The sequence below is a fragment of the Notamacropus eugenii genome, chromosome 1, assembly GCF_028372415.1.
Source record: "Notamacropus eugenii isolate mMacEug1 chromosome 1, mMacEug1.pri_v2, whole genome shotgun sequence".
Lineage (NCBI taxonomy): Eukaryota > Metazoa > Chordata > Mammalia > Diprotodontia > Macropodidae > Notamacropus > Notamacropus eugenii.
The window spans coordinates 680,601,115-680,616,016 of NC_092872.1; the positions used below are offsets into that span (position 1 = coordinate 680,601,115).

Below are 14,902 nucleotides of genomic sequence, written 5' to 3' on the forward strand. Positions count from 1 at the left end.
GATTCAAGAATAGTTACTGGTGAATCAGTGCTAGCTTGGAAGGAAATCTCTAGTAATGGTCCCCAGGGATATATTTTTGGTCCTCTGGTATTTAATACATTTGTGACTTTTATGAAAGAACACTGGTAAGAACACCTCCTGAAAGCTGGGAAGGATTAGTAACTTATTGAATTACATTTTCAGCTTTCAAATATATGTCTTTAGATGTTACATGAATCTAGAAAGATTAAACTTAATAACAATAAATGCAAAGTTTTATGATTGGATTCAAAAAGCAACTTGAAATATATAGAATGGGGGAGAAATGTCTAAGTAGTAGTTTGTGTGAAAGATTTCTGAGGATTTTTATGACCTACCAGCTCAGTACATGAATCAATCATGTCATATGGAAGCCATGTGACTTAAGAGATGCACAGTGTCCAGAACTAGGACGGTAAGCATATTGATGAATGCTGTCCTTGTCAGTCCACACTTGGAATTTTGTACTGATTTCTGTTTGCCAAGATTCAAGAAGGAGTTTTGACTATCTGGTCCTTGGAGAAGATGAGGCACTTTCTTTTTTCTCCTTACCATTCCTTTTGTAGAGAATCTGGTGGGGGTGAGGGACATTGTACAGGGAAGGTCAACCATGTAATATATGGAGATATGTAGTTTTACATATCTGGGAATTAAAAGGCAGAATTCATCTCTCTCATATTTCTTAGAGAAAAATCACTAAGATAGTAAGGGCACTGGAGCCTATATAAAAATAGGTTTAAGGAACTGAACATATTTATCTTGTATAGGGGAAACAATGACAGGGACAAGAAAACTGTATTTAAGCATTTAAAGATCTGTTTGTGGAACAAGCATAAATAAAAATCAAAATACATTTGGAAAAAAGGGTGAAACTATATTGGCCCAATAAATGAAGTAGTCATCACCTTGCAAAGTATTATTTACAGAACTTTGGGGAGAATTCTGTAATTTCAATGCACATAACCTGACTCCAGATGGAGAGCTTTGTTCAGAAGAATCTTTTGTGACCACAGTTATGAAGTCAGGACCTTAAGCAAGGTCTCTGGCCTTTTCCTCTGATCCTAGGAGAAGATGAGGCACCATCTTTGTTCTCTTTAACCTTCCTCTTGTAGAGAATGTTGGGGGGCATGGGGAAGGTCAACCATGTAATATATGGAGATATTTAGTTTTATGTGTCTGGGAATTACAAGGCAGAATTGATCTCCCTCATATTTCCTTTTAACTTCCCAGCTGTTAATTATCAGGATTCTAAACTACTCCAGGAGGAGAAAAAAGAAGAAAGAATGGTTCCTGAATGCCTGACTTCTGGGTCCCAGGTATGTTGAAATTTCTTCTTTGCTAAATAATATTTTAAATTTCAGGTTATGGACTAATTTCCTTTTGCCAGCCTACAACCCGGAAACCTTGTTGAGGCCATTCTAGTGGGTGTTGGACTTCAAAGAAAACGATCCCCAGATGTTGAAAGTTTTCCCACTCCTCTCCAGACAGTGTTCATATACTTATTCATTAAGTCATCCAAATCTGCTATGTTCTGGTTACTATGGGATGGGGGGAGTATGAGAAAGGCATGAGAGAAAGTTCTTTTAGTCAAAGAGGTTTCACTATCATTGGGGATATGCAGCTAACAAATTAATCACTTAGTAATTCTATTATTGTTGTATAGCCATGTCTGATTTGACGTTTTCTTGGCAAAGATACTTATTATCTTATACTATTTGCACTGGGATGTGCCAGCAGAAGAAAAACTTTTTCTTGATATCGTTTTTCTTGAAAACTTTTTTCTTGACATCCACCAGCCCCACTGAACCACAAACTTAATAATGGGATATGGTTCAAGTGGTTATAGGTTTTGCCTTTTTGAATGGGATAGCTGATTTCACTCATATTCATGATATTGAAGGTAGGTAGAGATGATGCATCATTGGGAAAGAATGACACCAGTGTTAGAAGAAAGAAAAGGGAGGGGAGAGGAAAGGGAAGTGAGGGGAGATGGAAAGGAAAGGAAAAATGGAAAAAGGAAGGGAAGATGGGAAGGGAAGGGAATGGAATGGAGAATGGAAGCATTAAGTTCCTACTATGTGCCAGGCACTGGGCTAAGCACTTTACAGATATTATCTCATTTGTTTTTTAAAACAATCCTGAGTGGCAGGTGCTATGATTATCAGCATTTTTATAAGTCAAAAAAACTGAGGTAGAGAGCATTGAGGTGACTTGCCCAGAGTCATGCATCTATTAGGTATCTGATACCATATTTGAACTCAGATATTCCTGACTCCAGGCCCAACATTCTATCCACTGCATCACCTGGATGCCTCATGAAAAGGAAAGAATGTCCAGTGTTGCTTTAATGTACTCAGGACGTGGTTCACTTTAAGACCAATATCTTTTATAGCTACATACTATACAAACATGGAAAATGGAACTGTCTTCATTATTCCCTTCAGCTGGCATGATAGAAGAGTGCTTAGGATCCCTCACGTCTTAGAGCACAGGCTAGAAGAGTAGTAAATACACTTCTCCTTAGGTCATATAACATTGGAAGAACTGAAAACTTATAGATGTCCCAGAACTACCTCTGAAAACAAAAAACACAAAACCTGGAGCTAGGGACAATGCCCCATCTACCCTGGGAGCAGAGCCCAATTTTAATATAAAGTTAAACGTCTAGAAGCAGGCTTAAAAAATAAGCAAACAACAACAGAAAGATCCTGACCCTAGAAAGTTACTATAATGAATGACAGGGAAGATCAAAAAGAAACTCAGAAGACAACAAAATCAAAACTGCTACACCCAAAGCCTCAAAGGAAAATGTGAAGTGGTCGCATGCCCAAAAAGAATTCTTAGAAGATCTCAAAAAGGATTTTAAAAATCAAATAAGGGAGGTAAAGAGAAAAAAATTTCAAAAAGAAACGAAAGGTACATGAAAATCATGAAAAAAGAGTCAACAGTTTGGGAAATGCTATACAAAGAATATTGAAGAAAATAACCTTGAAAAACAGAATAGGCAAAATGACAAAAGAGACACAAAAATCCGTTGAAGAGAAGAACTTAGAAACAGAATTGACCAAATGGAAAAGGTGATACAAAAACTCATTGAATAAAATAATTCCATAAAAATTAGAATTGGACAAGTGGAAGTCAATGATGTAAAGATACAATAAAACAAAATCAAAAGAATGGAAAAAATAGAAGAAGCAACTGACCTGGAAAATAGATTAAGGAAAGATAATTTAAGAACTATTGGACCACTTGAAAGTCATAATTTTTAAAAAAAGAGACTAGACATTATCTTTCAAGAAATTATCAAGGAAGGGGGGTGGAGCTAAGATGGTGGAGTAGAGAGATGCATATACACTAGCTCCTACCCCATAGCCCATAAAATACCTGTAAAGAAGAACTGTCAACAAATTCTAGACCAGCGGAAGTCACAGAACAATGGAGTGGAGGAGATTTCTAGCCCAGAGTGACCTGAAAAACCCATGGGAAAGGTCTGTCCCACTAGACTAGAGCAGAGCCCAATCCAGCCTTGGCCATGTAGCACTGAGAGGAGCAGATCTGATCAGGCTTTAGGGACAGAATCTCCAGCAGCAGCGCAGATCCCTCAACCCACAGGTGCCAAAGGTCAGCAAGAGGGTCTTTTCAGCTAGCCTAGAAGGGAGCACAACTTGGGCCTTCTCAGGTGGCAGCAGTAGAGGCAGCAGTGAACTGGGCTCCCAAAGCAGGCAGTAGTCCACATCCATTGTTGAAGGTCTCATGGTAAACCCCCTGAGGGAACTGAGCCCTGTGTGGTGGCCCTGCCCCCACCTGAGCAGCTGATCTTAATCTCACACTGAATAGTGGCCCTGCCCCCACCTAAAGCCCCTGAGGGTTTGGGCTCATCTGAATCTCAGCCCCCAGTACTGGCTTGGCAGAATTGGAGGCTAGGTAGTTGTGGAGAGGAAACTCAGAAGTCAAGTAACTGCCTGGGAAAATGCCCAAAAAAGGGGAAAAAAATAAGACCATAGATGGTTATGTTCTTTGGGGAATAGGTGTCACCCCCCCATCCTTTCGGATGAGGAAGAACAAAGCATACTGTCAGAAGAAGTCAAGGCCTCTGCCTCCAGGGCCTCCAAAGGAAACTTAAACTGGGCTCAGGCAATAGAAGAGCTTCAGAGATTATCAAGGAAAACTACCCTGATGTTCTACAACCAGAGGGTAAAATAGAAATTGAAAGACTCCACTGATCACTTCCTGAAGAAATCCCGAAATGGAAATTCCTAGGAATATTATAACCAAATTCCAGTGCTCCCAGATCAGGGAGAAAATATTACAAGCAACCAGAGAGAAATAATTCAAATTTTGTGGAGCCATATTCAGGATAACACATGATTTAGCAGCTTCTAACATCAAAGGATCAGAGGGCTTGAGATATGATATTTTCTGGAGAGCCAAGGAGCTAGGATTATAGCTACTCATCAAAACTGAATCTAATTCTTCAGGGGAAAATGAATATTGAATTAAATAGAGGAGCTTCAAGCATTCCAGATGCAAAGACCAGATGCAAAGACTGAATAGAAAAATTGATTTTCAAATACAAGAATCAGGAGATGCATAAAAAGGTAAATAGGAAAGAAAAACCAAAGGGGATTCAATGAGGTTAAAATGTTTACATCCCTACATAATAAAAAGATACTTGTGACTCTTAAGAGCTTTCTCATTCTTATGACAGAAGGAGTATACATAGACAGAGGACATAGATGTGATTTGAATATGATATGAGGATTATCTAAAAAAATTAAATTAAGGGGTAGAAAAGGGAAATGCTGTAAGAGAAGGGGAAAGGGAGAGGTAGAATGAGCTAAATTATCTCATATAGAAGAGGTATGAAAGAGTTTTACAGTGGAAGGGAAAATGGGGGAGATGGCAGGGCATGAGCACATGAATCTTGATTTCATCAGAACTGGCTCAAAGAGGGAGCAACATACACATTCAGTTGTGTCTTGAAATTGGTTTCCTCAATAGGAAATTAGTAGAGCAAGGAGAAAGAAGAATCTTGGAGGATTCTTGTGGGGAAAGGACTGATAGAAGGGAGCACCTATTGGGGAAAACGATAGTAGCAGGACACTTTTGACAAAGTGAAAGGAGAGAGAGAGAGAGAAGATAAACAGGGAAATATTAAGGAGAGAAATATAGTTAGTAATTATAACTGTGAAAAATTTTATATCAAGTTTCTATGATGGTCTCATTTCTCAATATATAGAGAAATGAATCAAATTTCTGAAAAAAAAATAAAAGCCATTCCCTAAATGATAACTGGTCCAAAGATATTTACAGGTTGTTTTCAGATAAAGTAATCAAAGCTATCAGTAGTCACATGAAAAAAATTCTCTAAATCAGTATTGATTAGAAAAATGCAAATTAAAACAACTCTGAGGTACCACTTCACACTTATCAGAATGACTAATGTGACAGAAAAGAAAAATAAAGTGTTGGAGGGTATGTGGGAAAATTGAGATACTGGTGGTGTGAACTGATTCAACCATTCTGTAGAGCAATTTACAACTATGCTGAAAAGACTAAAAAGCCGTAAATACCTATTGACCCAGCAATACCTCTACTCAGTTTATATTTGAAAGAGACTTTTTAAAAAGGAAGAGTACTTGTACATACAAAAACATTTGTAGCAGCTCTTTTAGAGGCAGCAAAGAATTGGAAATTAAGGAGATGCCCATCAGTTAGGGAATGATTGAACAAGGTGTGGCAGATGAATGTAATGAAATACTAATGTGCTGTAAGAAATGACAAGCAGAATCTCTCAGAAAAACCTGGAAAGACATGAACTGATGCAAAGTGAAATAAGCAGAACCAGGAGAACATTGTATATAACAGTATTGTTTGCAATATTGTAGGATGGTCAATTGTGAATGACTTAGCTATTCAGCAATACAATGATCCAAGATAATTCTGAAGGGCTTATGATGAAAAAAAAATGCTATTCATTTTGGGAGAAAAAGCTGATAGAAGCCTACTTTAAAAAAACTTTTTTTTGAGTTTTTTTGTTTTGGTTTGTGCTTTCTTTCATAACATGACTAACATGGAAATATGTTTTACATGACTGCACATTTGTAACCTATATCAAATTGCTTGCCTTCTCAGGGGGAGCAAGAGAGAGGGAGGAAGGGAAGGAGGGAATTTGGAACTCAGATTCAAAAAAAGAATGCTCAAAATTATTTTTGCACATAATTGAGGAAGAATAAAATATTAAATTTTAAAAAATAAATCTGATGAGAAACCACAATAAGTGGTTTATTTTACTCCATAACAGCACATAAAAAAATTAGCCTTTAGCCCTTAAGCAATAGAGAAAGGGACTATTCCAGAAAAACCAGTACCACTGCAGGCAAACATGTACATACTCACCCCCCGCAATATCAAACATAGTAAAGCCAGATGTTCATGTAGTGTGAAGAGCAGAATGCCTTTTGAGAAAGCCATATGGTGTTTTTAAACCCCTAGTGCAGTTCAATGAAAAACATATAAAGTTTGTCATAGGATGACAAGCAATCTAGGTTGGTTTCAGAAAATCCAATTTTTCCTTCATAGTTCCAAGTTCCTCCTTGAAACAAATCTTTATTAATATTTTATTGGTATGATATGACTGTAAGACAGGGGACACCAATCTCCAGACTAATAATATCTCATATGGAGGGCAAAGGAGAAGGTAACATATTGTGAGTAGGCTATAACATAACTTATGATGAACTGTGGAATAAAACAAAAGATATCACTGGGAAATGTACAGTAGGAGGAGAAGGTCTGGTCATGTGGCAAGTGTGAGAAATGATAGGTAGAATCCAAGCACTTTATTAGCATCCTTAAAATGTCAGGAGAAAGTGAGGAGAAGAAAACAAAACAAAACAAAAACCCATTACCCTATTGTGAGGCATGCCTTGTGGAGAACTTATTAGGACATCTATGCTGGGGACATAAGTCTTGCAATAAGCCTACAGTAGGGGAGGGGCTCCAACCACTGGGATACATGAGTCAAACCTAAAAGTCATGTACCTAGCCCTAGCCAGTGACTCTTGAATCAACAAGACAGTAGGAGGGGAATCCGCTGTTGCTAAGGTACAGGGTTAAGGTCCTAGCTTTTGCTCTCTTTGGTGAAGGTGTAAGAAATACTGCCTGTGAAAGTGTGGCTGCCAATATCCCTAGTCCTAAACTTGGTCAGTTACTCATGGATCTAAGAGGAAAGGAATTCCCTCTCTGGAGCACGAAGTTCCGAGAGCTCTCATTTTCTCTGGGGAAGATAGAAGCTAACAGCAAGGCTACCTATTCCACTCTGACCGTTTAAAAATGGCTGCTAGGTCATATCAGTTTTGGTCAATGGTTCGTGAGCTAAAGGGATGTACGGCCCAGGCTCAGTTTATTACTCATCCAGCTATTTTAGTCAGATTCTGACAGGAAGGGATGATTCCAATCATTATAGGTGGCATTGACACTTTTCACCACCAGAGGTCAGTGAATACAAACCAAGTCGAGAGGATATCAGTGTCAGCTCCAAAATCTATAGGAAGGAATTGGAAAGGCAAGAAATGAAGAATATATTTGGGATGGAGGATCCCATTCAAGGAATTATGTAATCCCTGTGGTATGGAAAAACTGATTCCCCAGATATCAGCTGAGGGTGGGAGACAACTATAAGTGAATTAACTCTACTGACTAAAGATTTGAGAGGGGTTTTTATGGTGTTCTTCAAAGATGTTCTCTATTCCCCTTGCATATTGGGGAGTACTCCCAAGTGCAGGGTAAGCAAAAGTATTCTGACCTTGCATCAGACCCAGTGTTCTGACCTTGCCTCTTAATGATGATGACCTCATTCCAAGAAATAGAGTAGGATATGATTACTTATAAAGATACACAGGGAAGACAAAGGCATGTGTGTGTGATGGAAAGAGGTGTCAGAAAATCATCTAGAAAAGCTTCCACAGAAACTTAAAACTATCTCAAGTCAGAGTTAAATATACACCCCAGGTCATAAAATAGAGTCTAAGATACATCAAAGGATCACACAGCAATGTATATTTCTACTGTTAGGGCACATGCAAAAAGATAGATGAGATGGATTGTGATCTGCATCATTGAAGGGAGCATCCAAACTAATGAGACCACATGTATTTGATTATTTCAGTAACAGTTGACATCTATCTAGTAGCTTTTTGTATGTCACTTGAACCTTCCAATAACCTTATATTATGGAGAGTCTGTGCATTGTTATCAGCATTTTGCAAATGTGGAAATTTGGGATCTGAGAAGCTATGAGAGATTTTATGGTAGAATTCAAGAGTGCAAGGTATCATTTTCATGGAATTCATTCCCACTTTAGGGGAGACAATGTGCAAGGGTAACCTTGAGTAGCCAAGGAGAACTGTTCAGGTGTAAATTCACAGAAATGATTGTGTAAACACCAAACAGGATCTGATTGAAAGAAGACAACTTACCGCTAGTCAACAAGATGCAAAACTTCTCCAACAACAACAAATATATACATACACACACATATACATATATATACATATATACGTATATATGTATATATACTGTGCCATAAACTCAGCCGTGCTAGATGCTTAATATATCTTTGTTGGAACACTAAGAAATTTTAAAACTCTCTGAATCCTTTGTATATTCTACTTAAATCCCCTAGCCCTACCACCTGCACCCCTTTCTCCAGAAACATGTATTGGAAAGGGGTGAGCATGAATGGGTTTGATGTTTCAGGAATCAGTGACATTCAAGGATGTGGCTGTGAACTTTACCCAAGAGGAATGGGGGAAACTGGATTCAACTCAGAGGGATCTATATCGGGCTGTGATGATGGAAAACTACAGGAACCTGGTTTATCTAGGTAAGAGTAGCTTTGACTTATGATTCAGGATCTCGGTACAATTTTTTATACTTCCTCGTTTCTTAAAATATCTGAAGTAATTAGCTGGAATTTAGTAGATTAGTATCCAGGCAAAAAAGATCTATATAATCACTTTGAGGCCAAGAAAAATCTGATTTCTTCTCCCTGTACCCTGATGAAAAGGCTTTTTTAAAAAAAACTTAAACTGAAAGTCTGTGGATTCATTATACTTCCACTAAGATTTTTTCACCTCATCTGCTCACTTGGGTCAAGGATTCTCTCCACCCCAAACTTTCTCCATGGCCAACTGGGAGTACAAATACATGCCAGAGCAGTTTTTATCATCCTAAGCAGAGAAGGGAAAATGAGTGCAGATCAGCTCTGAGAGCCATTCTACCCACTATCTTTGGAACATCATACTGAGCATACTTCAGGAGTGCTTTGTATCTCCCTCTAGTTTCTCTTTTTGTGTTCTCTTTCATCCAGATTTTATACAAAGAATTGAAAACTGAGACAGTTCTTTGTTCTCATCTCCAACAGTCATTTTCCATTTTACCTCATGATCAGGGCTTCCAGTTTCCAAGCCAGAGGTCATATCCCACATGGATCCAGGAGAAGAATCATTGATATTAGAGAAAGAAATCTCAAAAGTTACCTGTGCAGATAAGTGAGTGAAAATCAGAGAATGGGAGGTTACTCTAAGCAAAAGGATAAATGATCTAGGTCCTCTAGGGTCTTAATATGCTCTTAACATTTTATACACTTGACAAGTATCTTCTTGCATTCTTTCAGGTAGAGGCATGCTCCTTCTTTAAAATCCAACACTATTTCCTGTCCCTGTACATCTCAAGAACATTGGTCCCTTAAATTATTCTCTTCCTTTCTAGAGCCATAGTCTCATAGTCTTTATAGGTTCTTGGAGGGAAGGGGAGGGAATGAGGAAGGGAGAGGGAAAAGGAGAGGGAGAAAGAGATAAAAAGGGAGAAAGAGCAAGAGAGAGAGAGAGAGAGAGAGACAGAGAGAGAGAGAGAGACAGAGAGAGAGAGAGAGAGACAGAGAGAGAGACAGAGACAGAGACAGAGACAGAGAGAGACAGAGACAGAGAGAGAGAGAGAGAGACAGAGAGAGAGACAGAGAGAGAGAGAGAGAGAGAGAGAGAGAGAGAGAGAGAGAGGGGGGGGGGGGGGGAGAGAGAGAGAGAGAGAGAGAGAGAGAGAGAGAGAGAGAGAGTTTGATCCTGTTGTGGAAAAGCCACAAGAGCTACTATTAAGAATATTGAAGGAATGAGAATCTTAGATCTTTTTTTCAAAAAATTATTCATTTATTTTTAGTTTTCAGCATTTGCTTTTATAAGATTTGGAGTTCTAAATTTTCCCCTCTCCCTCCACTCGCCCCTCCCCAAGATGGCTTGCAATCTGATATAGGCTAAACATGTATGAAAAGGATCTTAGATCTTGCTTCCCACAGATTTAAAGAGAGGAGAGACTATAAGAGAACTTTACAGTAATTTAAATGGAATATATGATATTTGTCTTTCTGCCATAAACAAATACCTGTCATTTAATAATCAAAGTAAAATCTGGTCTTCTTAAAAGAGATTAGAGCCATATCTCTCCCTTCTCTAGGGAAAAAATAAACATATGAGGTTGTTGAATATTACTACTTTAAATCCTATAATGGAAAAGATCGTCGAATTTGGAGTCAGAAAATCTTGGTTCAAATCCTCAGCTACTTGCTTTCTGACTCTGGGTACTTTGCTTTATCTCTCTGAGCCCACATTCCTTAATCTATAAAATGAAGAATTTGAACTAATCAACTTCCAAAATCTCTACTAGTTACAAGTCCCAAGCCTTCCCACAAAATCTTCAACAAGAAACTCAAAATTTTCCTCTAGGTCTTGTAACATGTTATGGTTATCAGTGCAGCACTCAGCCTGTCCATCTGTTAGCTCTTGCTCTGACTGGTCCATCTACAGTTTATTATTGGTACCTTTTACGCCACTTCTTTCATGTCATCACCAGGCTTCTGATATCCATTAAGTGTGTGTCTCCATTGCCACTGTTTCACCCTTTGTAAATCATACTGTTCTATGAGTCTTGACTTCTCTGATCATGATTCTCACTTCACTGTGAGAATATTGATATTGAGAAGATGTTGAGAAGATATTGAGAAGATTCCTTATAGAGAATCATAGTTAGTGTTATTATTCTTTTGAATAAATCTTAGACCTACTTAGGCAGCTGGGTGGTGCAGGGGATAGGGCATTGGGCTTGGAATAAAGGAAGACTGCTCATCATGAGTTTAAATCTTGTCTCAGACACTTACTAGTTGTGTGACCCTAGCCAAGTCACTTAACCCTGCTTGTCTCATTTCCTCATCTGTAAAAAAACAATGTGCTAAAGTGGGGAATGACAAACTACTTCAGTATCTTTGCCAAGAAACTCCCCCCAAAAGAGGTCACAAAGAGTCAGATACCTCTGAAACAACCGGACAACAACAATAGATCTACTTGGAGCCATATTCCCAGCATGGAATTCATTTCATCTTCTCAGTGATACTTTGTGAGGACAAATTTGCCTCCTTCTATTAGGACTTCTGGTTCCTTTTATTTGTTGCCTAGTCTTAAAGCAATTGGGTATCAATATAAGAGACCATAGGTTTTATTTTTACTATGCCTTTCATGGATTTTGCTTCTGTGAAATTCCAGATATCCCAAATGGTTTTCTTCTTCCTTCATTGTAGCTACTTTCTTTGGTATATAACTTGATAAATATACATGAGTAGCTTTCTTCTCCTTTTCTCTTTGTTTTAGTTAATAATTCTTTTTATTCAGTTTTCAGGACTGCCTTGTATATTGGTGTAGTCAAGAAATCTAAAGCCCATTCTCAGACACCATCTTTTTAACCAGCTGTTCACATCCCAAATCCATTTTGTCTTCTACATGCCTTGCTTTAAATGGAAAACAGTGATGAAACAACCAGCAGTTTCCCAATGACCTTCAATTTCTTGTCCAAGACGTTCATGCTTCTTTCTAGGTTCATTATGGCAGTATTATTTTGTGCTCTTATGAATCACCAGAAGTGGGTAGTAGTGATCTGTTTCAATGAATCTTACAATGTTCAATCAATCAATCATCAGTTATTTATCATATACTTACTACTGAGCATGTAAGTACAAAGAATGAAATTATCCCTACTTACAGTGAGCTAACAGTCTTCATTACATGCCCCAGGAAGATAATGGATTTTTCTCTTATTATTATCAAGTTGACATGTGACTTGCCTCAGCGCTCCTGAGTAGGGAATTACTAACTACCATTGATTATCTTCTCCCTTTGACCCTTACTTCATCATCTTTCACCCAATAGCTTCTGTGGCTCCAGATGTATTATTCTCTCAGGATCACAGACTTAGAATTTTAATGGGATAAACCCTTCACAGAGGAGGAAAATGGAACCCAGAGACATTAGGTGATTTGGTCAAGGTCATTCTGGTGTTAAATATCAGTGCTAATCCCACTGTACTTTGTTGCCTCAAAGAAGACAACCAGCTATTTTTTTTTTACCAGACATTTTATTTCCCTACTCTTCAGAAAGAACCTAAATCCTGGTTTTTAGCTCTCACTGTGCAGTGATTCTTTTTTCATTTATTTTTCTTCCGACATTCTGTTATTCTCTCATTTCCTGAAACTTCACTTTCCTTTTCTACCTTTCAGGCATGTTATAGAGGGGATTCCTTTTCCCTATGAGTTGGACTAAATTGTTACTGAGTTACCTTCCAAGTGTCAAATTCTGTGAATACCAGATCATGTCTGGTATTATTAACTATCAGAAATTCTAAGAGGTAGGACTTATTTTACCCTAGGGTGCTCATATTTTCCAACCCAGTAATAGTTTCTTCTTTTTTAGTAAGAATGCAGTTAAGGATAAAGTCATGCAACAAGCAGATGGAGGAACCAGCTATTGGGAATTCCTCTTTCATGTAGCTCACATAGGATGTTCTTCATGACACTGGCTAATTCCATTCTTACATTATCACATGGCTTCAGATGGTTTTTTTTTTTAAAGAAGCACTTCACTGCCCCTGAAATCCTAAGCATTTACTCCTTATCCTAATCCCTGTTCCTTTAGATCTTTATAGACCTCTGCTAATCTTTATCACTTTTCTCTTTTTTTCATTATTAGATAGTAATTTTTAATTTAGTATTTTATTTTTCAGCAGTTATATGCAAAAACAATATTTAACATTCTTTTTTAAAACTTTGAGTTCCAAAGTCTCTCCCTTCTTCCCTCCCCACATCCCCTCATTGAGAAGGCAAGCAACTTAATATAGGTTACATATGAGTAGTCACACAAACCATATCCATAGTAGTTATTTTGTGAAAGAAAACAGAAAATAACTCAAGGAAAATAAAATTTAAAAAAGTACGCCTCAATCTGTATTCAGACACCATCAGTTCTTTCTCTAGGGATGGATAGCATTTTTCATCATAAGTCCTTCAGAGTTGCTTTGGATCATTGTATTGCTGAGAATAGCTAAGTCATTCACAGCTGATCATATTACAAAATTGCTGCTACTTTGTACACAGTACATTTCACTTTGCATCATCCCATGCAAGTCTTTCCAGGTTTTTCTAAGGGCATCCTGCTCATCATTCTTTTTTATTTCTTTTTTCCCCCAAATTTATTAATTTATTTGTTTTCAATTTTCAACAGTCACTTCCATAAGTTTTAAATTTTGTTCCCCTCCCCCTTCCCTCCACAAGTCAGCATATAATCATATATATGCTCTAAACATACATTTTTATTAAGCACATCTTCACATTAGTCAGAAGAATTAAAATGAATGGGAGAAACTATGAAAAAAAAAAAAAAACTAAACCAGACATAACAAAAGAGAAAGTAGTCTGCTTCATTCTGCATTCCAACTCCATAGTTCTTATCCTGGATGTGGATGGCATTTTGCATCATGAGTCCTTTGGAAATGTTTTAGGTCCTTGCATTGCTGGGAAGGGCTAAGTCTATCAAAAATAGCCCTTGCACACTGTAGCTATTACTATGTATAATATTCTCCTGGTTCTGCTCACTTCATTCAGTATCACTTCATAAAAGTCTTTCCAGGTTTTTCTGAAGTTCACATGCTTATCATTTCTTACAGTACAATTGTATTCCATCATAATCACATCCCACAACTTGTTCAGTCATTCCCCAATTGAGGGGCATTCCCTTATTTTCTAATGTTTTGCCCCCATAAAAGAGCTGCTATAAATATTTTTGTGTATATAGGCCCTTTTTCTTTTTGTTTTTTATCTCTTTTAGGATACAGGCCTAGTAGTGGTATTGCTAGGTCAAAGGGTAGGCATGGTTTTATAGCCCTTTGGGCATAGTTCCAGATTGCTCTAAAAAATGGTCAGATCAGTTCACAACTCCACCAACAGTGCATTAATTCATTCTATTAATCTCACTTTTCTCACATCCCCTCCAACATTTGTCATTTATTTTTTTCTGTCCTATTAGTTAATCTAATGGGTATGAGATAGTACCTCAGAATTGTTTTAATTTACATTTCTCCAATCAATAGTGAGTTAGTGAGGTTTTTTTTTCCATATGGTTATAAATAACTTTGATTACTTCATCTGAAAACTAATAGTACCTTTTGATCATTTATCAATTGCATAATGACTCTCACCCAGTTTCAACAGATCTTTCCCATTGACCTTTTAAGATGTCTTTGTTGTCTGTGGACTGAGAGGTCTGGAAACCTCCACTGCTACCACTGACTCACTTACCCAGAGGCCTACTCATAGTTTACTGGGTTGAGGACTGGGGAGAGGGGGTGAGCTGGACTGGACTGCACTCCTCTCCCACACTGGTGCAACAGACCTTTCTTGCTGACCTTCTAAGTTATCTTGTCTTGGAAATTTGTTTCATTCCATCTTTTTGTGGGTTATGCTGCTCTAGAATTTGTTTAGTATCATTTTTGAAAGGTATTTGGGGGG

At 37.8% G+C, this 14,902-nt stretch overlaps 1 protein-coding gene across 1 annotated transcript in view; it reads left to right on the forward strand.

Annotated features, from left to right (window-relative positions):
* Positions 1 to 14,902, forward strand: part of LOC140521173 (uncharacterized) — a 29,941-nt gene that overhangs the window by 4,332 nt on the left and 10,707 nt on the right. The window contains 2 exon segments of the mRNA XM_072635903.1: positions 1,249 to 1,334; positions 8,779 to 8,905. Coding sequence (XP_072492004.1) covers positions 1,249 to 1,334; positions 8,779 to 8,905 — 213 coding nt within the window.